The following is a 25,884-nucleotide window of genomic DNA, read 5'->3' on the forward strand; positions in this document are numbered from 1 at the left end:
TAGATGCTATCTTTATATTAAAGAGCCAGCCCACTTAAAGGTAAAATTATATGGAAATTCTAGTACAGTCCATGTTTCCTATAATCATGCCATGCTTCAGAAAGCCTTTTCAATAAAACTGAGCCTGTGTCCTTTATAATAATACAGATAAAACTTTATGCCGTGCTGTTACATTGGAATGTACTGAGAATGCCAATGACCCTCGTGCTGTATTTACTAGCATGCTGTTTTGAGCAGGCCTGTGCATCAAGATAATTTGGCATTACAAAAACAATGAAGTGGACATTTCTTGCTGTAAGGGGAAATAGGGAACAAGTGGGTATCTGCTATTCATAATGAAGTCAACTGACTTTTTATTTTTATTCACTTTTGAACATTTTAGAGAAAAGAGAAGATGGCTGCAGCAAAAGCAAAGGAAGTGAATACAAAGATAAGCATAAGATTAATTATCTGATAGGGGCAGGATTCTTACTGCCATGAGGGATATCTAAATGACGTTTACTGATCACCTTAAAATACACAACCTCATATAGGTATTTTAAATTCAACTGGGATCTAGTATTTTCATTTGAAAAAAATTATGAATGCAAAAAGGACCCTTTTTTTCCCCAAATTCTGACCAAAAATTTTGCATCATGTATGGATTACATGTATAGTTTTTTGAAAATACCATACATTTTATCTTTGAATATTTGCTTAAGGATTTCCAAAATAGTAATTGAGAAGATATATAACTTTGGTGTAATTTTAATTGATTTTAACAAAACACTGTGTGGCCAGTTAAACTTGATAATGATAAATTCACCGGAAGAAGAGTCTTTATTTCAGGACAAATAAATGGCTCCGTTTACTTTTCATGTGGTCCCCTACACATGGCCATTCTCTAGATTTCCAAGTTTATTTGAAGCATGTGGCCAGAGACCGCTAATAATGAGCAACTATCATGAGTGTTTCATCATCAACATACATCAAAGTGCCATTCTATTACCAGAAGCAGTATGAGAGTAAACGTAACTCGAGAGAGAGAAAGAAGGAAACAGATACTTAGGTCATACAAATTGAGAAAACAAAAAGCAATAAAGCCACGCACTGTTAGAATATGTTGCAAAGTAACAGCAACACAATATGACAAAGAAATTCTGTTACATAAAAAATACCAGATAGGAAAAAGAAAAGAAAAGAACAACTTCGGTTAGATTTGACTGTATTGTGAACACTACCAGAAGTCAGATAAAAGTTTTAATTACACAACAGATTTGTTTTATATTATATTTGAAGATAGCAAAACTTCTGTGTTTTTTTTTTTTTCTTTTTTAAAATATAACTGGGCATGGGTTTTGGTAATGTTTCATTATCACAGATGATATTTTGAAATTCTGTAACTAGTTCTTTGACTTTGGGAGAGGTAGTATTTTAATAAAAACAGATTCCAGTCTCTGTGACTTAAAGTGAATGCCACTGTTATGTTTAAGTGATGATTATGTGCTCCATACTCTTCTAGGTAATTTTGCATGTTTTATACCATACCATTTAAACTCCATAATGATTTCTTGAGTTGCTAGTATCTTTATTTACAGAGAATGACCTAGAAGACTTGCCCACAGAGGGAGCTAATAAGTAACAGTCAGAATTTGAATCCAGGCCATTGTGACTCCATATTCTCTTGTAAGGTAGTACATTCTCCAATAGTGTAGCTCATTTTTTGTAGTTGTAAAGTGCCCTTAAAATCCAGTATTTCTCTAGGTGTGTGAGGTATAATGGAACCCCGGACTTGAAGGAAGACAGATCTGTTTTTGAATCATTTTTATCATATTTATTAGCCATGTGATCTTGAGCAAGGCACCTAACCCTTTTGAAGTTTGGTTTTCTCATCTATAAATGAGGATAATGGCATCTGCCCTATAAGATTATTTACGAATCTAGTGAGAGAGAATATAAAAGATACAGCTTGCTGCTTGGCATGTACATGTATTCTTTAATACATGTTGAAGTTTGAACATAGAGAATTTTTAGGCTAAACAATAGAAGGATACCCAAGTATTAACTGTGTTTTGGATTATCAGATTAACCACTGTTAAAGTCACCTACATAAGAAATAAAAACTTGCTTTTGGGGAGAAACATTTTGTGTTGTGACCTGGGTCTAGGAGGAACTTATCAAAGTCCGGAAGATTTGGTCTTCCAGAAAATAGAGTAATGGGGGAAGCAGCTGTGTGGAGCGGCACACACGATGCCCTCTGTGTTAGAAGGAGCAGGCGCCACAGTGCAGTGTTATCCCATTCACAGCATGGCAGTGATCTTAACTGACAAGACAGGAAATGAAAGTGCCATGGCGATCTCATTCTGCAGGGAGAAAAGGCAAGGGGACAGAATGTGGGGATGTGGGCAAGGGAAGGATTGCAGTAAGAGTTTGTGTAAACAAATGCTAAAATGCACTTAATAGGAAAGGAAAATGTTCAGGAAATGCACATAATGGAAGAGGACTAATTGATTTTTATGGAAGTCCAAATGTGGGCCTCTAGCATTTTCTAGTGAGGAGACCCCAGGCACATGGTAAATTTAAAAGGATATCATTGGCACATTAGATCATTAGATCGCTGGTAACCACATAGAGTAGCTAGTCACAAAAGACTTGTAGGTATGAAAGCCAGTGTTACTATAATTCTTTTCTCCCTCTTAGATTCGGAAATTCGTTGCTTTTCTTTAATATAGTGCTGGGGTATTTTTTTTCCCCTTTCAAATTTAGTTGTCATATTTACCAATCCTGAGAATCTTTTCAATAGAGCATTTTGTTTGAACATCTATCCCTTTAGATAAAAAGAAAATGGCCGTTTCCTTTCTTCCTGCACTTGTAATAATTTCCTTTAAGAACAGAGCACAGGTAACCCTTTGTGCTAATATGCGTGAGAAACATGGCCTGTTTTTCCCTTCATCCTTTTTTCACTGTCTCATGCAAGCACAGCATACTTCATATCTTGCCCTCGCCCTGTTCTCTTCTTCTGTAGCTGACAGTGCTTATATATCAAGGGTTCCAACAAGATGCAGCTCCATTTAACAAAAAAGTGCCTTAAAAATGTAACTCTTCTTTCTGCATTTTTATTGCACAGTCCATCTGCTCCTTCATCTTGGCTGCTCTTCGCTTTCACAGTGACAAGGCTCACTCCTTTTTCTTGTCTCTTGAGGCAAAATCTAATTGGCAAGTGGGAAGTCTTCAAAATTTGCCTTTGCCAGCCAACGGTAGTTTCAGATTTTTTATGTAAACAGTTGGCTAAAACAGACTTGAAGGGTAAAGAGAAACGATAGTGAAAATGAAGGGATTTTAAAAAGTCCTTCCCCACCAAATGAACGCACCTTCCTACAATAGTAAGGAGCATAATAAATGTTTTCAAATGAATGAACGGTACTGTAGCTTTATCAGTTCCTAGGCGCATACAGGAAGTATGATCAGTATTTTTGATGGCTCCAAATAGCAAAATGTTTAGTTTAAATCATGATTTCGGGCTTTTGTGTGTCATATTCCTCTATTTCCGGTAAAATAAACATCTGAACTTGCGATGTGGTGGGCGTTGGTGGGATAGCCAAGGAGAAGAATTGATTTATAAGTGATCTCTACATTGTCATTTGCATTGCTGGGAGCACGCAGAAATGCAGGAGTCATAGCCTTGGGACTCATACCGGCATGGAAAAACACTGGTGATTCAAGAAATGCCTTTAAATGGTTTCCCTCTTCTCATTTAAAGTACATCTGTGAAACTGCAGGAAAATAACAACTAGGGTCTGCCCAGGAGTCTAGTACCTGTACAGACCAAGATACTAATAATGTCATTATAGCATCTAGCTGCTTTCCATCGAACCTCTAATAAAGGTCATTAGTCGCCTGGTTTCTTGAGTGAGATGGCTTTGCAGCGAGTGCTTGGAGAAAAGTTATCAGTGCTGTATGTTAGAAACAGGCATTCTGCCAACAGTTTATAATGAAGGTAAAATGTAATAAAGCGATGGATTGACAGTTTATGTGTTGAAAGTGAAGGAAATGGAGGTGTGGAGAAGCATTATGGGGAATCTTTCTAGTCATATCTTCAATTTAACCATCAGGGGAAATGCTTCAAAATCTTAGATTTATGAATTTCTAGTAAGCAGTTTCCCAGCATGTAAACAAATCTCAGTGGGCTGTTTTAGGAAGGTAGATTTGGGCAGTGAAGTAATCATTTTTATTCCTCTGATTTTCCAAATAGAAATGGACATATATGATAAAAATGTCAGCCACACTCTCCACGTCAGGCCCCTAACAGGATTACATGTCAGTTCTTAATGTCTCGCTCTGTTTTTCTTTGCCATGAATGGCTGCATTATTGCTCACAGGAACTTCACTGTAATATATGGTAAGAGACAAGTAGCTCTTTATGGCCAGTGATTATTCGGTTTGAATGAAACCTGTGATTTATGTCCATTTAACTGAAAAGCCTTGTAAATTCCCAGTGCTGCATTTTTCCTCAATAGAGAATGAGTCAAGCGAAAGTGACAACTAGGTTGGCGTGGAAATGTGCAGTGCATTGCCGTGTTATATTTAATATACCTGACATGAAAAACGTGCACACACCACGCAGTCACCTTAAATAGGAGTGAAAGTGACATTAGCTTGTAATATGACTGCCATATTCAGTGGATTAGACACTAACATTGGCTTAAAAGGAGATTTGGAGCTGGAGTGGGATGGGCATGGGGCCATGAGTTGTGATAGGCAACTGTATCACCTGTCATTTCCTCATAATATTTAAAAAATCAGTTGCTTTTTTTTTTTTTAAAGATTTTATTTATTTATTTGAGGGAGAATGAGTGAGAGAGAGCATGAGAGAGGAGAAGGTCAGAGGGAGAAGCAGACTCCCCAAGGTGCTGGGAGCCTGATGCGGGACTCGATCCCGGAAGTCCGGGATCATGACCTGAGCCGAAGGCAGTTGCTCAACCAATTGAGCTACCCAGGCGCCCAAAAATCAGTTGCTTTTACAGTTGGTTCTACTGATATGTACAAAATAATATGATTTTTCCCTTTCATTACAAGTCTCATCTTTAGACCTGAGAAGGAGAGTGAGAAATTGAAGTGCAAATATTCAGATCTTTTTATTTTTCTTTTCTTTTTTTTTCTTCCTTTTTGTCTCTCAGGCAGATCCCACTCAAAGGTCTGCCTTTCCCGGGATTTGGTCCTTAGCTCTATCTCTAGTCTACCCCATTGTCTTAGAACCCCAACCTCCCTTCCTCCACCCCCTACTTAAGTCGACTTTAGAAAATGGTGCCTTGAGGGATTTTTCAGTGTCTTTCTCTACTTTGTGTCCAAATTATATTCCAGTTTTCACAACGAAAAGTAATTGTTTCAAATGATATTTTATAACCATGGGGCTTGTGACCTTCATTTCATTTCCAGGACTTCTGTTTCATATTTAGACTGCTTCTTACTTAAAAGATTTCAGATGGAAAAATATTTTACCTTTTTCATGTTTGGGGAGAAAAGTAGCAACCTGTCTGTATTAATCTTTTTTCTTCATCTACAACCTGGGTTACATATAGCAAACCATGGCTGACTTGGGTTAAAATGAAGAAAGCACAGAAAATAAAGTCAGTATTTTCTTTATTAATCACATTTAAACTTTAGACCATAATCCTACTTAATATTTTTAAATAACAGACACAAAATAAAATCTATGGAAAATTGTAAGGAAAATAGAAAATATTAGAACTGTGACTGGTTTCAAAGCAGTGAAGAATTTAGGGCCTGCTGAAAAGGTCTGATCTGGCCTTGTTTTACATGACAGTGCTCAAACATTTTCCTCTGAGCTAACACTGCTGTGCTAGTTGAATGAATCCAGAACAAGTCCATCAGAAGACAAAATGATAGAGATTTCATAGGCCTGAGTTTATGAATAATTTGGGATCTAGTTTTATGGCATACTCATTTGGGGGGGGGTGCGGAATCAAACAACTCAAAGTTTCCATAATAGCTTTTTGTTTCTCAGCAAGGTCTGAATAATGGCTTCTTTACAAGTAAAAATGATCTGATAACTTTTATTTATCATTCCTATGGATATTATGTGTCTTCCCTGGTTATGGAAATACTGTAGGGCTAGATCTGAGTTGTGCCTAATTCATTGCTCTGTGTAGAACACATGTGAGGTAGCCATGGTCCGAAGCCACTCTTTAGTCGTGGATGAACAGAGGTCTGTCATGGTCCAGTGGGCTTGGTCCTTGAAATGAGGGAACCATGAAGCTTAGTTGGTGCCCTGTGTTTGCACCTCATTCTCTTGGGTCAAGCCTTCATTGTATTACAGAGTTGTTCTGTTAGAGAGGCTACTACGGTACAATCCAGCCACTGCAGATTTCTAATCTGCTTATTTATAATTCAAAAGCTTGCCTATATATTAATGAACCCTTAATGAGCTGTTGAAAATGCCTGAATTACAGTCAGATTATTAAACTCAAACAGCCCCGTAATCATACCATTTGAGTGGGCTTTAGGTACTTTTCACATCTGCAGCTTAGTATTGTGAAGGGTATGCGTTTATTCGGAGAAAGCTTTGTAATAATTTTGACCCGTAATTTATTTATTGCCCTCTGAATGCAGTCGTCTATGCAGATGCTCTCTCCCATTATCTGTGGGGCAGGTGCACAGCATGTTGAAAGACAGCTAATTAGGATTTGCTGAAAGATATGCAAAAACTGTGGGCTTATAACAAAGCCAAGTTCATTGTTAAACAATGTTTTACTGTGTTTGTATGATTTGTCTAAATCTTAGGGATAGTGAAATGAATGTTGTGTTTATAAGTAGATTGCAAATAGGGTTGTTGTTGTTTTTTAACTTTATAATACTATTATAACTGAGGAGCCTAGATGTAAAACTTCATAAATCTCTGTAAATGTTCTACTATACATTTTGGATTAAAAACAAGAATGAGCAGTTTTAAAATTATTGTTTTTTCAAGTTTAAATCTGAAGATATCAAGATCTTTTGATACCTACACGGGCAGATACATCCTGCCCCTTGCAAATTTAGGTTCATTAAAATGCATATAGGTGCCCAGAGGAGTAGGTCTTGTAATTGGGAGCCATGTGTGACTTTGGCAGGTTAGTAAGCTAAGTAATAGTGAGTGAATAGGTAGGTGGGATGAGGAATAAAATAGCAATCTGAATGTAAGGCAAGAATATGAATAGAAATATTTAAATTAAAAATAATTTTAGAAACTAGATTATTTCTATTCGAAGATCCATAATCATGAGATTGCTTAGTAGAGAAAGAAATTTGATTCACTTTTCCAACTGTAGGTATGAAAATGACTTCAGTATTGATAAACAGCCTTCTCAATGTTGCCTAATTACAAAGTGCTATAGTACTTTTCATCCAAACGAGTATGAACTTTTTGTCAAGGAATGATTTTTCTGATGTGACTCGATGCACATAATTTATAAAATAAGTGCAGAAAGATATATTAAAACATTTTTTTCCTATATCTGAGGCAAAACTGAAATGTTGATTTACTTATGATTTTAGAAGAGATATTATTCATCACAAAGGGAAAATGTTATACCAGCTAAAAATACATACTTATTTTTATTTGTGTCCACTACTGTTGACTTTAACGGTTCCTTCCTGTTGGTGTGGTAGTATTGGTTTATATACCTATTAGCAATGTATAAAAGTGCCATGTTTTTGCATTTCTTCCTAATGAATTTCCTTTTTCTCTCTCCCTTATAGTCTGCTTCCTTGTGTTTTAAGTCACTGTACTGCCACACTTGTGCAGGGAAGTGTAATAATTTTGACTGTGGATATTGATCTACTATTAAAGAACCTCACCAAATAACCATAGGAAAAAGATCAGTGTGTATAAATACGAGGGGGAAAACTGGAAACCTGGAGGGACCTTGAAGGTAGATTAAAAAAAGAACCCCACGTCTCCAGGAGAATCACCAGTGTCTGTATAAATACAAAAGAGAAATAGTGAGCACACAAAAGTGTGAGCAAAAATTTAGTTGAAAAAGGAGAAACTTAAGGGCCTCCCGACAAATAATATAAAATGAACCTGACTGAGCCCAGAGTGCAAAAGAAGAGGCTGGTCAGTGAGTCCTCACTGCATGCCAGATGCACAGAAAACGGTATGTGCAACTACAGGCATGTCGAGGACACGAGTTTTTAACATCTAACAAAGTGAATTAGAAGGGAAGAAAATTAAAGATGTTAAATTAAAAATGCCAGCATAACCAGTATTTACCAGATCTAGAAGAAATAGCAAATACATGTTTTTCTATTTTTAATTATCAGCAATGTTGATACTGATACTGATTTTATCTTATTTAAGAGAGTTTCCTAACTTTCTGGTTCCCTAAATGAATTTATTGTCTTAGTATATTACAGTCTTCAGACCTTATTTATTTGCCTCTGAACAGGCAACAGATATAATTTTAAATTATTGTGAGTTAGTTTTATTACCCAGTTGAAATTATTCTGAAGTATATTTTTAAATGAAAGTGACAGCTTTAGAGTGTTTTGAGGGAGGAAATTAAAGTTGTGCATTTGCGTTAAGACAACCAAGAGCTCTGTCATGCTGTGGGTGTAATTCAGGACATCGAGGAATGAAATCTGTTCTTAAAAGAATTGATGGTAGTTTTAGGTTAGCATATAAAATCACGGAGCTGGTGCTCAGTTGAGTCCTTGGCAGCTTATAGATGTAACTGTCATGTAAGTTACACCAGACACAAGAGTGTGCACCACTGTGGATAAACAACAACAGCCACAGACGAAAAAGGCAGAATCCAAACGCAGGCATGCAAGATGCCAACTTCCCCGCCTCCCTCTTCCCCAGGATGCCTTGTAACTAGTGTGGGGAGCCTCCTTTTAAACAGATTTACAGAGGTTAATTGGGCTGGGATATTTTAGATTATGTTCCACATTAATGAAAATGCTGATTTTGAGCTGTCATGACTCCAGTGCTTTTTATACCATGATAATTATTTTAAAACTTTGTCTTCTGTGTTGTTGAAAACATCTTGGCAGAAAGCCTATGTGACCTGATTAAACCTATGAATTGTCAGCTGTGATCTATAGTTCTCAGACGAGGTTGCTGACTGGGCATCACTTAGGAAGTTCTTGATTTAAAAGCAAAATTAGATTGCGACTACTGTTTGCCATTCCAGTGGTACATTTTTAATACTCTATTTAGGGTCCTGATTTCACGGTTTACAGGCAATTGGTGAACATATTCATTCACTAATATATATTTTTAAAGCATAGCTAATTACCTCATGATGTATGAATTTCTTTCTCCCCCTGAAATTACACAATGGAAATTCCCATCTAATCCTGTTTGTTTTCTAATTTTTGTATATAGTTTGTGAATCAGTTATTCTATGGGATTTCAAATTCTGTTTCTCCAGCCGCACAGAGAAGCAGAATAACTACCTTTAGATGTGTTTATGTCCTTGGGATTATTATTTTTTTTTCCTTTCTCAAAATCCCCAATTTTTTAACCCTTTCTCATTTTATGCTTAAATCCTTGAAATTTGGGAAGATTGATGTTAGCGTATTCTGAGAAGCCAGGTTACCTTTTTCCAGGGATCCAATCTAGGATAAATTAAAAGGGGGTAATAATAGAAATTCTGGGATGCATGTAAATATTCTCTTGAAAAGAATTTTCATACTTATGCTTATTGATGAATGTGAACAAAGAAATTCTCAGCATGAATCGTAGTACACTGATGTTGTTTGATCATTTTCTCAAATAAACAAAAATACTCACACGATTTGTCCTGTTTCTCGCTTCTTCTCTCTCTGTCTCTCTCTTCCCTTGAAGGTCTCAGCATCAGAGGAGCCCAGGAGGAGGACCCTCCCGATCCCCAGCTAATGAGACTGGACAATATGCTTTTGGCAGAAGGGGTTTCAGGTCCTGAGAAAGGTGGGGGATCGGCGGCAGCAGCTGCAGCCGCGGCAGCCTCTGGAGGTTCTTCAGATAACTCTATTGAACACTCAGATTACAGAGCCAAATTGACCCAGATCAGACAAATCTATCACACAGAACTGGAGAAATATGAACAGGTCAGCAGCCGCCACTCTCATAGTCCTGCACAAACCCTCTGTTGCTCTTCTATTAGACTGCGCTAACCGATTCTGAGGGCTGTGAGGGGTAGGTGTTAACACAAAGAGTGAAATAAATAAGGTCAATGCAAAAACCCAAGTGAATTGTTGGATTCATGAAATGAAGTCCATTTGAGATTTCAGAGGTGAAGGGAAACCTATTTTGTCCCATCTATTTCTTCTAGTTTTATTCATTCCTCACATTCACGTGCCCTTACTACCACGCCTGCAACCATCCTTCCCCTCTAACCTCGCTGCTTGGTGCCCTTCAAAGCTCTGGATAATTAACATTTACACACTGGCCTTGTTCATGAGTTCTAACAACTTTTAAAGGGAAGCACTGCACAGGGAGCTCTTCCTCTTGTGCTCTGAGCTCCAGAATCCTCCCAGGAATTAATTCTGATGGACTGTGCCAGACTATAGGGGAGGGAGCTACTGGCACAAAGTAAGCAGGTTCTGGCCTTTCTCTCTGAAGAGGAGACTCCTAGGATAATTATAGATACCTTGGAGCAGAGAATACTGGGCATTGTGTGCTAAATTCCTGAGTAGATAGGGGATGTGTATTAAAAATGCTGTCCTCAGCAATTACGTTAAACGTACTTCCTTGACTCTAAGCTATCTTTAATTTTAAGCTGTGTCATTGTTTATGTACCACCAAGAAAAAAGTTAACACTACCCAATTGAACTATAACATGCTGTTGACTGTAATATGCTTCATACTTCACAAAGATGTTAAAAGGTGGGAAAAAATAAGTCTTAGATTCAATGAAATCATGTAAAATGTTGGTAGTTCATTTTCAACTTATTTTTGTTGTTAGTTTCAACCTAAAAACCTGTTTAGTTTGACAGATTTTTCACTAGCAGGTAATTTAAAAATAAAAAAACAAACAAACATTTTTATGGAAATATTTAAATGTACCCCCAAATAAAAAGAATATTATTACATTGACTTGGGTGAAATTGCCAAGCTTTAGGTCAAAAACAGTTGTGTACTGGCAGTTTTATAGAGCTCAGCCTACAATAAGGCACTGCCTAGACGCCCATCACCCAGATGCATAATATCAGTATTTTGCCAGTCTTTATTTTGCTTGTCTTTCTCTCTTTCTCTCTCTCACACACACACATACACACACACACACACACACACACACACACACACACACACACACACACCTTGTTTTGGTTTTGGTGGGCTATTTTAAAGCAAGTCTTAAGCATCATATTGTTTCACTAGCAAATACTTCATTGCACAGCCAGGCACTTCATGAAGTCCAAACACTTTAATGTGATGTGGGCGTCCTGGCCAGTTTTATTACTGATTATTCTTCTGAGTTCCCTGCATAGTTTCAGTTGTATATATTATTTTTTTCATTGCCTTCTCAAATATTCTGGATATGGTGGTGTTAAGCAAATGTTGGACTCTGTTCCAGAGGTGAGTGTGTTTGAGGGAGGGTAGAAAGTTTATGTAGCTTGATGTTAGAATCCAATATAAATTAATATTATAAGATATTGTCTTTTTTTTATCCTGCATAGTACTTTCTGGAATCTCAAACTGTATCTCTAGCCTCATTTGTAGGGATCATTTTCAGTGGAAGAAGTGCAAATAAGAATTTTGGAAAAATTATCTTATGTATGTACACGTAAAAAATGGAGCTTTCTGACTTGACATATGAATAATTGAGAGTAAACAAAAGAAGTCTTGATTGAAAAAGTTGCCCTGAGCATAAACAGAAGAAAATGGTTCCAATTTGTAGTATAATCTTAATTGCATAACTTTATGTTAACTATATCTATACATACTTCCTAAATAAATACCACTATTCACCTTGCATGGAAAGATCCATAGTATTAGGAGCGAAATGACCGACTTTCTGGATAAAGAATTAAGGCAGTTCCCTCACTGTCTCCTACCAAGTTTCTTCATACCAGCTTCCTTTTTTCCTCCCTTGCCCTGTTGGGAGTCAGGTGAGGCTGTCATCAATCAGTGTCACCAGGGGTTTTGTTTTGTTTTATTTGGAATTGTTTTTGCTTTAGGAATACACACAGGTTCTTTGAAAGTTAATCTGTAGTATGTTCTTTTGGATTTTTTTGGATTCAATATATTCAGAAGTAATGAGTTTTAAAGTGTAATAATGAATCTTATTTCTCGATATATTCAGTAACCTAATAAAAACCACTTAAATATATATTTCCTTGCTCATTTTTGACACTCTCCTGAAGGAAAAATACAGCCATTTGATATTGCTATAGTTTTATGGACAAATTAATAGATGGAGTGTGATGACTGGTTGGCTGATTAACAGAATTTCAGTTTACAGATTTCCTTCTGTAGGTTCTGAATTGTTTTAGAAACAACATAGCAGAATTTAATTCACTTGAGTTTCTGTGGGGTTGGCTTTTATAGCTTTTCTCTCTGTAGTTCCTAAGTTATTTGATCGGTGAGTTTTGACATAAGATAGTCAATTGTTTTTTCGCAAGTCTTTGGGATACAAGTTGTGGGCTCTAACTGGGCTAGACCTTCCAGGGATACGCTTTGGAGCTACTAGGAGGGCTAAGCAGAACTAAGTGAGATGAAAGGGTGGCATTTCCAAGATAGGTGGCATTATAATTTCCATTTTATAGATGAGAAAATGAGACTCAAGTTGAAAGATTTGTCCAGTGTCACACATCTGGTTAGTGTCAGAATCAGGTATTGAAGTCAGTTTCTGACAATATGCCTTCCTTTTCCACTGAATTGTGCTGCTGCTTATATAGAACTGGAAAATAATTCAGTACATTCTGGTTTTCTCTCATTCACTCATGTTGACTTGCATTTAGAATGGGATCAGAGTAGAGAAGGAAAAAACAACTATTTTAATGACTTTCCAGAAATTATACTTTTCCTCCTAAAAGTAAGCATGAGTATTCTGAGTGACAGAGCTTATTAATAATAGGAAGAACATACCTGTTAAGGCAGTGGCTTCATCAGAAAATTGTGTTGAGTCTTTTACTGAAAGAAACAAATATATTGGAATCTTAGAACTATTCACTCTACTGTGTTTTGCAATGAAGCAGTAATGAAAATGTATCTGAAGCCTGTTTAGATTTAGATTGCCATAAAATTAACAAACACGACCACTGCAGTAAACTAAAGTACCTTATAAACACAGCCACATTTACAAAGCTAAGCAGACTAGAGAGCTACAGTTCGAGCAAAATTAAATCCAAGCTGCAAGGCTCAGTTTTATATGTGTGTTTCAGGAATGGTACTGTCTTTAAAATCCTGTCCTTTTTTCCCTCCAGAGAATGTCCTTTGATCTTGTGTCTTCATTACATAGGCTCAGATATAATGATTTTTGGTGATAACCATCTAAAGTCACTTACAAACACTTTTGAAATATAAGGCCTAGAATATAGAGTAGAATAAGGTTCTTGAATATTACTACCACCCAAAATGAATCAAAACTTTTTCACTTTTCAAAAAAAAATTATATTTCACTTTTCTTTTGTTGATCCCGACACCAACAGGGATATATAATTTTCTGAAGTTTGCAGCAACTATCTTATCATACTTTGGGGTGCACTGCTTCTTTCTTTAGCTAGGAAAAAAACCCTGGTTGCTTCTTTGTCTTTTTGTTGATTAGCTACAAGTTTTGAAGAATGCTTTTACTATACCTTTCAAATAGGCTCTTAGGATTAAAGGTCCAACTATTAAAATAAGTGAATTCCTAATGAACTTGAACCAGGGGTCCTGGGAACCCCGTTTTTAACAATTCAAGGCCTTTTGGCTTCCCCACCTCTCTACCAAAGGGAAATGGACATATCAGTTTTTGCAAATGAAATTTGACTTAGACATTTGTTCTCAGTTAAAAAGAAAAAGATATATCACACCCTGTGCAGCTCTCCCACTTCACTTGTACCAGAAGAAATGCTTGTACACAGGCAATTCACTCCATAATTTACAGCTGCTATAATAGAGATGACATATTGAAAGCTATCTACTATAATTATATTGAAATACATTTTTGCTGAAGGCAAAAGTGTTGTAAGGGTCCCAACCCTCCCCAAGCATCTGAGAACCTGCTTTCTGAGTTCACAGATGTCTTTTGAATTCACCTCGAATCAGGTGAAACATTGAGCCAAGCATGCACACCAAATGTATCCAAGACCAGTCAGGTACCACTTAGCTACTAGAGGACTTTCAGACTATAGGGAATTAATTATTGGGGGAATGGAGAATGAATGTGGAATCTAAACCATCATAAAGGCATGTCCTTGTGCTTTTCGAGGATCTCAATATTTATGTGGTCAGATTTGCCGGTAAAATCCCCTTTGCTTCTAAAAGAGTTTTATTTTTATGAGGTTAAAAAATGCTGATGTTATTACCTTAGAGGTTGTGTAGCCCCCAAATTCCTAATTCCATTTTTGCTATTTGTTCTTAAGAGTTAAGCAGGAAGGACAAAAGGGTCCAAGCTGACGGAAACTCTGTATTTCATTCTCCCAAGCAAGGCTTTGTCATTCACTGCTTCCAAGGGAAGAGTTTCACTTCCTGTCAGCCTTCATGCTGGGTCTTGTCCCTGACTGGAGAGAGTGTTTGAGTGTTTCCCTTTTTTCCCTCCAAGTTTCTACTTTATTACTTCTACGTACCAAATTTATCTTTGACCACAAATTTGATTAATAAAATGAATTGTTTCATATTTGAATATTCTTTTGTTTTCAACTTCTGTCTGTATTATTCAGGCAGTAGGAAGGTGTGATTATATTACTGTATTAAGTAATCAGAGCAGGGACTGTTTGCAGAATAGCTAACATATACAAAATACGAATTTCATATAATTGCCATTTTCATTGTCAATAACTGCCATTTATTAAGTATTAATTCTGTTCTAGATTCTATGCAAAGAGCTTAAAATATATATTATACTCCTTACAAACCCTTCATGAGATAGTCCCCTAAATCATGCAATTAGGTAAGATGTGTTGAGATACAGTAGATAATTCGTCTTTGGGGCTGTTCCTTACTCATATTGGGCTCATTCTACTTGGTTTAGAAGAAATATCTTTAAATATTGCCTTTTATTCTAAAACAAGAAGAATTTGTTACTTTAATAAGCATTCCATAAATACAAAATCTATGATATTGGACTAGAGTTACTTGCAAGGTTATAAAGACATCTACATCTAGAGAATGGATACATGCAAATTCGAGAGGCAATAACTTTTTTTTTTTTTTAAGATTTTATTTATTTATTTGACAGAGAGAGATCACAAGTAGGCAGAGAGTCAGGCAGAGAGAGAGAGAGAGAGGAGGAAGCGGGCTCCCTGCTGAGCAGAGAGCCCGTTCGATCCCAGGACCCTGAGATCATGACCTGAGCCGAATGCAGAGGCTTAACCCACTGAGCCACCCAGGTGCCCTGAGAGGCAATAACTTTTAATGGAGATTTATTCTTTCTTTGACAAGTAGATTTTAGAATGGGGTATCATGATTGGTTGATTGCAGTCAGCTTCTCTAGATGGTTACAAAAGACCAAATCAGTTTTTAGATCTGATCACTGACCCAGTTTAAAGCTTCTTCTAAAATTAGTGCTTGCTCACTATCTGATTTTATATGTTTACATTCAATGGTGTGAATTTACAGGCAAGGAAGGGGTTGTATTTTGAATTCACAATGAAAAAAAACACCACCACAAAAGAAACGAAACTTCAACAAAGTCAAACAAACCTGGAAGTTTAGCAGACCTGAAAACTTTAATTTTGAGGGTAAATGAAATGTGTACAGATAGTGAGGAGACAGTTTTACCAGCCAACAAATATCATTAAAATCATTATCATAAATCACGTATTTCACATCTTCAATTGGTTTTGGATTATTAAGGAGAAAGGAACAAATGGCAAGGAGAAATTTTCATAAATAAGAGCTGGTTGAAAATATTTTTTCAGATGAAGCTTTTCATATTTTATGTTCATTGAACTATGTTATTGGTATGTGTGTTTTAAAACACAAAAATGCATCCCAGATCGTTTTCAACAGCTAAACTAAAAGAAAAAGAGGTTTCTGCCATTAGTTTAAATCAGAAAATTCAAGGAGTCAAAACTCTTATTTCCTGAGTGTTCCAATTAAGCAAGGTGTTTCTGTGTTTGTATTGTGGACATTGATGACCAGAAAAATTTTAACTGATAATTTCACTTGGAAAAACAATAAGGCAATGAAAACTTTCTCCAATGTCTATTTTAATAGTATAGTCTTATAGGTACGACAGAGATTGTGATAAATGTTTAAAGCGAACCTCCCACATTAAAAACGGCATTGATGCTAGTATGTGGTTGGGTGGCCCTTCAGAACAACTCTGCGATCATTTGATCATTCTCATAGCATTTATATGTTTTAAAAAATGTATACCTTTTAAGGACTAGAAGATGAGGCAGTACTGTGCTCTGCTGTGAAACTGGTTACAGATGATGCTGTAAATGAGGCTGTAATTTACTTTCAGTGGTATAAAGGAAAAAAATCACTTTGCCTAAAGTGTATGCATCTTTCTTAAGGGTGTACCCAGATTTTAATTATCTAAATGTAAATACTTAACGAATTTTACTTAGAGTAATGAGCTAAAGTGCACACTACATAAATGAGATGTTCTAATTAATCATGTATGAACTACTGGTTTAAAGAAAAGCTATGTGAATTCTGTGAATGTTGGGCTATTGCCAAATTGCTAATCAGCATTTGCATCATAGATGAGTTCACTTAATAAGTTGTGAGACATTCAGCAAATGTTTTAGGAAATTATGAGTTTTTAGATGCAGAAACTTTTTGCTTTTAACCCTTTTCCCCCTACATGCTTCCTAGAAACCATAGGGAAACATTATTTCTGGAGGGATTAAAATGCAGCTAGAGAAAAACTTAAGAGAGCTAACATCTCAGGTATCATTCACATAGGAGTTTTGGATTATTTATCATGTTGTACACCCTGTCAAAAATATATGTTACCATACTGTGTGAGCTAGGTTTTTAGGAATTTATGATGTTATATGTGCAAATTAAAAATGCTTCCTTTGTCCAATACAGTGATTCTCAAAAGTTTTGGGTCTTAAAACCTAGACTCTTATAAGTTATTAAAGACCCTTAAGAGCTTTTATTGGACAGATTTCATCTGTCAACATTTATTATGAGAGAAATCAAAACAGAAAAATTGAAAGTATTTATTAATTAATCTTAAACCAATAATAAATCATTATATGTTAACCTAAATAACATTTTTATAAAAACCTGTATTTTCCCCCCAAACCTCAGCATCTATTGAGAATAATGACTCTGTTTTTACATTCTTGCCAAACTCTTTAATATTGGGCTCAGTAGAAGTCACCTGGATCTTACCCATGCTTCTGGAGACAGTCTGCTCTCATGTGGTTGAAGTACACAAAGGGCTTCTGGATCTGACCTCGCACAGATATGGCATTGGAAAAGGCAGGAGTATATGGTAATAGCCTTTTCAGATAGCTATGGACTTTCTTCTTTGATATTACACCAAAACTTGACAAGTTGTAATACCTTAAAAGTTAGTTATAATGTGGAGTTTGAAACTATATCAATTAACTCTTTGTACTCTGTTTCTTTAAAGTCCATTGGTCTAATACGCACTTCTAATGGTGTTTTTGTAACATCATGCATTGATCATTTGGAAAATACTGGTTCACTGAGTTATATCCATCTTCCAGTGTTGACACATTTCATTTTATGATACCAAAATATAGTTAAGAGTATCAACACCAAGCTAATCAGAAGGTTGACTGGGAAACCGTGAAGCTCACAATGATGGATGCAAGTTTTGCAAAATTCAGATTTTTACTTGAAAACTCAAATTTTGTTATGATACACACTACTTACTGTCAGCTCTTTGACTTGACATGGCAGACACACTTCATTTTTGAGAGAATATCCACCAAATACCCGAGTCTGAATAATTATAATGTGTTGGTTTTGCTTTTTGAAAAAATGGTGTTCCATGAAAAAAGCAGCTTTAGCTCACAACTGAAACAGTCTCACAAGTGCTTTTTCTCAAGATAACCAACCATTGATGTGCAGTAGAAGTGCTTTTTGTTTGTTTCCCATTTTGTCACACAGAATTTTACAGATGTCGTGAAGGGTTGAGATGTAATAAAATGAAGAATTTCTCTTGCTTCACCAAGGACATTCGTAAATGAAACTGTCTTTTTTGCGTGTGTTTGTGTGAATGCATGGTGAGAAAGAATTAAGAAAGAAACGTCAAAGATTACTCAGGATGTGGTTTCCCAGAGAGTTTTTCTTAGCACTTGAGTCTGCAAGATGCCATAGAGCTGTGCTATCCTGTCTGGTGGCCACTAGTCATGGGGAGTGATTGAGCACTTGAAATCTGGCTAGTTTTTTTTTTTTTTTTAAAGATTTTATTTATTTATTTGACAGATGGAGATCACAAGTAGGCAGAGAAGCAGGCAGAGAGAGAGGAGGAAGTAGGCTCCCCGCTGAATAGAGAGCCCGATGCGGGGCTGAATCCCAGGACCCTGGGATCATGACCTGAGCCGAAGGCAGAAGCTTCAACCCACTCAGCCACCCAGGAACCCCGAAATCTGGCTAGTTTGAACTGAGATGTGCGAATGTCCCAGATTAGAAAGTGTGCCCCCCAAAATAACGTAATATTCTTCATTAGCCATGTTTTTAAAATACTGAATATGTGTTGAAATGTTAATAGTTTTCATATAGTGGGTTAAATAAATATATTTTAAAAATTAATTTCACCTGATTCTTTTTATTTTTTTAATGTGGCTGCTGGAGTTTTGTTTTGTTTTGTTTTTTAATTTCATATGTGGCTTGCAGTGTATTTCTTTTGGATAGCACTGCTCTAGAGAAAAGAGATTTTTGTATCCTAATTTATCTGGGGGAAAGTTGGCTTTCCCATTCCCCCTTAAAGATTTATTCTGCATATTGCCATATTAGTCTTGAGGAGTCTTGCAAAAACAGACAGACAAAAATCTTTAAAAATTTTGGTTAACTCAGCATTTTCCAAACATACTGTACTTTTGGACCATCTATTGACATTCTCTGGAACTAGCTATAGAAGCACATACTTTCTGATCCCTGTGTGGGGACATGGTGCTGGTCTAGGTTTCTTCATTTTATCACAGAGAAAACAGAGTGTGAGAGTTTGTCAAATTACATAATTTTGAAATTATATGAACATCTCTTTAGAGAAAGTGCAAGAAAAAAATATGTACAAATATTTCTTGGCAGGTTGACCACTTATATTCAGTTTGGCCTACGGTAGGGTAAGTAGTATAATGGGGGACAATCTTAAGTTTATTTTTATTTTGGTTTCCTTAAAGGTAGAAAGAACTTAAGATTTTAGAGCTTCACAGTTCTTTAACATTTTACTGCATATTAACCTAGGACAATAATTCTTAGCCTTTTTTAGTTATAAACTGGCTAAGAATCTGAAAAGAAAACAAAACTCTCCAGATTGTCCCTTCAGGTGTTACACATCTGCATACAACTTGGATAAGATTTCAGGGAGCCATAGACATTCTAAACTTATCCACGGACTGCAAGTGGAGAATTCTTCACATATGGTGCAGGAATAACGTACTTACAGATACTAATCAACATTACTCCTCTTGAACTGTAATACAACTGACCAGTCAGTAGATGCTCATTGGATGCCTACTGTCTGTCTCTACTGCACAGTTCTACACTCTGAAGAATCCTGTTAAGTGTAACACAGGGTCACTACTCGCTTAAATTGCTTAAGACTTAAAACGTATGGGGGGAGAGAAAAAAGCACCCTTTAACTGATAAGCAAGACTCATTTTACCTCACCTTAGAAATATGTATAGGAAAGCTCTGTAAAGCTTAGAGTAACTGAAACACCCAGTGTACTTACTTGAAAGGTTAGTTCTCTAATGAGCAGTTAGAAAAACCATCATGTGCTATATGTGAGCAATGTTCAGGATATCTGTAGGGAAGTGGACATTATTACAGCTTCAAACTATGTCTTGCCGTGATCAATGATTGTTCTGTCTGCTCGCCCTACCAGGGGCATCTGTGCAATAAGATATAGAATCTCTGTCTTGCCTTTTTAATGAAAATGCCAGAAGATGTTCTTTTTATCCAAGGGTATAGACTGGTGCTTTATTTACCAAAGCAGTAGTAGATTTCAGTGTAGGCCCCATTACTTGGTTTTATCGATTTAAAACAATACAGGTGAACTGAAAGAGGGGTTGAGGGTTGTTAACTTAAAAGTTTGAGACCCAAGTCTGATCCTTGTTTTCCTGCTGCACCTGTCCTGAGAGTAAAGCAGCTTTACTCATCTTCCACGGCGGGCTCATATCTACTGATAAGACCCACACCACAGCCACATTATTCCAGCACAGTGGCATCCTTGTCATCCAAGGCCCTTTATGTCCTTCCATGGACCTGAATCCCTCTTCTCCTCTACATTTTCTCTCATCCTCTGAACTTGCTACCTATCATTATTTCCAGGGTTTTTCTTGTGCCTAGCATTCTTCCTAATGTCCACCTTTATCCACCTTTCAAAAATCCTACCCATTCTTTGAAGCCCAAATGTCACTCTGCCATGAAGCCTGATGATTTCTCTGCCTCCAGATGAGAATACTCCCTCCTTGGAACTTAGGAAACCCTTAATCATATCTTCTAGTGACACTTTGCACAGACTGCTTGCTTGAGAATTATTTTCTTATATATATTTTATCGTACTAAAGACCAAGTGCACATCTTGCTCATTTCTCTCTACATTAATAACATCGGGAAGAGTTTGCCCTCCATAGCCCTTCATTAAACATTTGCTGAATATATGTAAAATCCCAGAGAAAAACAGGAGGTGCTTAGTATTGACAATGCACATATATTCATATTTATACATAGGAGTTGGTAGAGCGTGTCCTCCAGTGGGAAAACCTCATTTTGGGACTGGGAAAATGGTGGATGGAAGGACAGTTGAGTGCTCTGCCTCCTTTGCATGTTGGGCCATTCATAGTTTCAGAATTCTCGCTGCCCCATCTGACTATCACTGCCATTTGACAAATGTCTTAGCTTTCATTTTTCCCCTACCCACTGCATAATACCATTGGCAATTGCAAATGAAGTGGAAATTTAGATGTTAATGTTTGGGTATGATAATATAAAATACCAGATTCCTAAGGAGTGACTTTTTTTCCCCCCTTTACAGGCATGTAATGAATTCACTACACATGTGATGAACCTTCTCCGAGAGCAGAGTAGAACACGTCCCATTTCCCCAAAAGAGATTGAAAGAATGGTGGGCATCATCCATCGAAAATTTAGTTCCATTCAGATGCAGCTCAAACAAAGCACTTGTGAAGCAGTTATGATTTTAAGATCGAGGTTCCTTGATGCCAGGTATGTGAGGCCACAAATCTGTTGCATGGCTTTTTTTCTTTCCCCCTTTCTCTTCTTGTATATTATTTTCTGTAAAACTGGCCAGTTGGTCCTAGAGTCTTCTTTAATTTGGCTAAGAGCTCTTCTCTACAGTGGATAGGTAATTCACCTCCTGGTGCCAGCACTGTGAGGCCTCCTCTTATCTGGGAGTGGTCCTACTATTAGCTACCATTTTGGTGACTCAGAAAACAGATAGGATTACGGCTGCTACTAATGACTTAGGAAGATGTAGCCTTTAATTCTGATGCTAATAAGTATTTTTAAGGATAAAAGTATTTTAAAGATAATTTTCAGTATGTAACTCTGTTTTAACAAAGGTTTGCTTCCTAAGACTTTCTCGGTGTTACATTACCTGTGCCTATTTTAAGACAATGCTTGGAGACACTGATACTCCCAAGAAAGAAATGTGTTGTAGTTAATAGCAATGACCGCAAAAACCCCAAATACTGTTTTTCCAAATCAAGGAAGAAAGCTTATCAGTTTCTTCCATAAAGATGGAAATTTCCCTTTTATCTGAAACTTTCACCAAGTTTTGCAGGAGTTGATCAATTGTATATGGTGCATCGCACCTACTAGATCATGTAGCAGAATTGTTAAGCTCCTAGGGTACGCTGCCTCTGAGGGGAAGCCTTTTGGACATTGCTGAAGCTTGTGATCCGTCTTCAGCTTTTGAAAGGAGTTTCTGTTTTGTTTTGCTTTCTCTCCCTTGCAGTCTGACAGAGGTGGTAACTATTATCCAACTTTTACAATACTGAAGAAAATAACTGAGTTAGCTTCTCAACTGGACAACAAGATGTGTGGGACAGTGTTCTTGCCAGAGCTCGCTCTTAGAGAACAGAGAATCGTATGCCACCTAACTGTACTACCATTCCCCTAGCTAAGGAAAGCCCTGTATCACTTCTGGTTCCTTCTTCTTCCATGCTGAATCAGTTACCAGAACTCACCAGTGCTTGGTTTTCAGCCTTGCCCATATTAGCTCTTTCTTTCCATGCTCACAATACTTAGTCCATCCTTTTGTACCTGGCCTAGCACAGTTCCCTCCTGTGTCTCCCTGTCTCCAGTCTCAGTCCCTTTCTTACCCATCCTTCCCACCGCCCTGGCACGTCCCTGTGATGCCCCAATTGCTTTGCTTAAAAACCATAGTAGCTTTTCAGTGCTGGATAACTCACATACACACTACTTAACCTAGCATTTAAGGCCTTATGTGACCTGTTCCTGCCTGAATTGCTTTTTCGTTATTAAGATTCTTTGAAGTTTTATTCTATTTTTTTCCTATTTCAAGAATCCCAAGCTCACTTTGGAAAATTGGATAATCTATAGAATAGAAAAATGAAAGGTTAAAGAACATTACATTTTTGCTACATAAGGAAAGAAAATTACTGAAAATGCTCTAGGATATTTCCTTCTGGTTTGGGGGCTTTAAAAAAATGTTCTGGTGATGGTGCAATACACCTGATTTGGTTTGCATTTTAAAAAATTTACCATGAATAAATACACATTTTTATATAGTATAAGCTCTAATTTTAAACATTTTAATGGTTGAAGTCTACCAAATGGATATATGATAAATAATTTACCTAGCTATTCCTGCATTTTCGAACATTTAAGTTGTCCCTATTTATTTCCATTATGGTTTCTTTCTTCTTTTCTTCTTTCCTTTCTTCCTTCCTTCTACGAGTATTTGCTTATGCTGAAGATTATAAAAGTAAACAAGACAGGTTAACATATTTGACCCAGTTGAACCTACATTCTACTTGGTGAAACAGACAATCAACAAGTAAACAAATATGGGCATACCTCAGAGATATTGCAGGCTTGGTTCTAGACCACCGCAGTGAAGCGAGTATCACAATAAAGTGAATCAAATGAATATTTTGGCTCCCTAGCCCCTATAAGAGTTATGTTTACACTGTACTATAGTCTGTTAAGTGTGCCATAGCATTATATCTAAAATAAAATGTACATGCCTTAATTAAAAAATACTTCATTGCTAAAAAAAAAAATGCTAACCATCATGTAAGCTTCCAGCAAGTTATAATCTTTTTGCTGGTGGAGGGTCTTGTCTCAGTGTTGATGCTGCTGACTTATCAGGGTGGTGGTTGCTGAAGGCTGGGATGGCTGGGACAATTTCTTAAGACGACAGTGAAGTTTGCTGCATGACTGTCTCTTCACAGACGATTTCTCTGTAGCATGTGATGCTTTTTGATAGTATTTTACTCACAATAGAGCTCCTTTCAAAATTGGAGTTAGTCTTCTCAAACCCTGCTGCTGATTTATCAACTGTTTATGTCACATTCTAAATCCTTTGTTGTCATTTCAACTATCTTCATGGCATCTTCACCAAGAGTAGATTCCATCTTAAGAAATCACTTTCTTGAGGGTTTCTGGGGAGGAGGGGAATAGGGAGAGGGTGTTTAGGTTATGGGCATTGGGGAGGGTGTGTGCTATGGTGAGTGCTATGAAGTGTGTAAACCTGGACCTAGACCTAGACCCCTGGGGCTAATAATACGTTATATGTTAATAAAAAAGATTTAAAAATTAAAAAAAAGAGAAATCACTTTCTTTACTCATCCATAAGAAGCAACTCCTCATCTGTTCAAGTTTTATCATGAGATGGCAGCAATTCCATCCACTTCAGGCTTCACTTTCTAGTTTCCTTGCTATTCCCACCACATCTGCAGTGACTTCCTCCACTAAAAAGTCATTATGAGGTTTGGAATCAACTTCTCCCAAACTCCTGTTAATGTTGGTATTTTTATCTCTTCCCATGAATCATGAATGTTCATAATGGCCTCAGAATGGGGAATCCTTTCCCCAAGATTTTCAATTACTTTACCCAGATCCAGCAGAGGAATCACCATCTCTGGCAGCTATATCTTTACAGAATGTATTTCTTAAATAGTGACACTTGAAAGACAGAATTCTCCTTGATCCATGGGCTGCAGAATGGATGTTGTGGTAGCAGCCATGAAAACATAGTCTCATTGTCCATCTCCATCACTGCTCTTGGGTGGCCAGGTGCATTGTCAGTGAGCAGTAATATTTTGAAAGCAGTCTTTTTTTTCCGGAGCAGGAGGTCTTAACAGTGAGCTTTAAGATATTCAGGAAACCATTTTGTAAACAGATATGCTGTCATCTAGGCTTGGTTGTTCCATTGATGGAGCACAGGCAGACTAGAGTTAACAGAACTCTCTAGGGCCCTACAATTTTTGGAACGGTCAGTGAGCATTGACCTCAAAGTCACCAGCTGTATTAGCTCCTAACCAGAGAACCAACCTGTTCTTTGAAGCTTTGAAGCCAGGCATTGACTTCTCTTCTCTAGCAAGGAAAGTCCTAGATGGCATCTTCTTCCAGGATAAGGTTGCTTTGTCTACACTGAAAATCTGTTGTTTCGTGTAGTCACCTGCATTAATGATCTTAGCTAGTTCTTCTGGAGAACTTGCTGCAGCTTCTCGGTCAGCACCTGCTGCTTCTCCTTGCACTTTTATGTTATGGAGGTGACTTCTTCCTTAGACCTCATGAACCAACCCCAACTAGCTTCATAGTTTTCTTCTGTAGCCTCCACCCCTCTCTTAGCCTTCACAGAATTAAAAAGTGTTAGGGCCTTGCTCTGGATTAGACTTTGGCTTAAGAGAATATGTTCTAGCCTATTTGATCTTCTATATAGAAACTAAAATTTTTTTTAAAAGAAAAAAAAATTTAAGATTATTTATTTATTTATTTGAATGAGAGAGATAGAGAGAGATCATGAGCCTGGGGGAAGGGTAGAGGGAGAAGCAGACTCCCTGCTGAGCAGGGAGCCTGACACAGGACTTGATCCCAGGACCCTAGGATCATGACCTGAGCTGAAGGCAGACACCCAACCAACTAAGCCAGCCAGGTGCCCTGTTTTCACTTTCTTATCATTCACGTGTTCTTTGGAATAGCATTTTTAATTTCCTTCAAGAACTTTTCCTTTACATTCACAACTTGGTTGATGGTTCGGCTCAAGAGGCCTAGTTTTTGGCCTGTTTTACCAAGCTTAATGAAGACACCCCTTCCCCTCTAAGCTTAATCATTTCTAGCTTTTGATTTCTAGTGAGAGATGTGCAACTCTTCCTTTCACTTGAACACTTAGAGGACATCGTAGGGTTATTACTTAACCTAGTACCAATATTGTTGTGTCTCAGGGAATAGGGAGGCCTGAGGAGATAGGGAGAGACGGGGGATGGCCAGTCAGTAGAACAGTCCAAACACACACAACATTTATTGTTTGCTGTCTTCAATGGGCACGGTTCTTGACATCCAAAAGCAATCACAATAGTAACATCGAAGATCACTGATCACAGATCACCATAACAAATAAATAA

The 25,884-nt window shown here is 37.1% G+C and overlaps 1 protein-coding gene and 1 pseudogene across 3 annotated transcripts in view; one reads left to right on the top strand and one right to left on the bottom strand.

Annotated features, from left to right (window-relative positions):
- The window catches only part of LOC111145820 (PBX homeobox 3), a 214,656-nt gene that overhangs the window by 151,074 nt on the left and 37,698 nt on the right, over window positions 1-25,884 (top strand). For all 3 annotated transcript variants that reach the window (XM_022501070.1, XM_022501071.1, XM_022501072.1), the window contains exons 3-4: window positions 9,830-10,071; window positions 21,306-21,496. In XM_022501070.1, the coding sequence (XP_022356778.1) occupies window positions 9,830-10,071; window positions 21,306-21,496 (433 nt within the window). The remainder of the gene's footprint in view (window positions 1-9,829; window positions 10,072-21,305; window positions 21,497-25,884) is intronic.
- On the bottom strand, window positions 23,568-25,659 carry LOC111145819 (annotated as a pseudogene).

Source organism: Enhydra lutris, unplaced genomic scaffold, assembly GCF_002288905.1.
Source record: "Enhydra lutris kenyoni isolate GAN:26980312 unplaced genomic scaffold, ASM228890v2 scaffoldscaffold13, whole genome shotgun sequence".
NCBI lineage: Eukaryota > Metazoa > Chordata > Mammalia > Carnivora > Mustelidae > Enhydra > Enhydra lutris.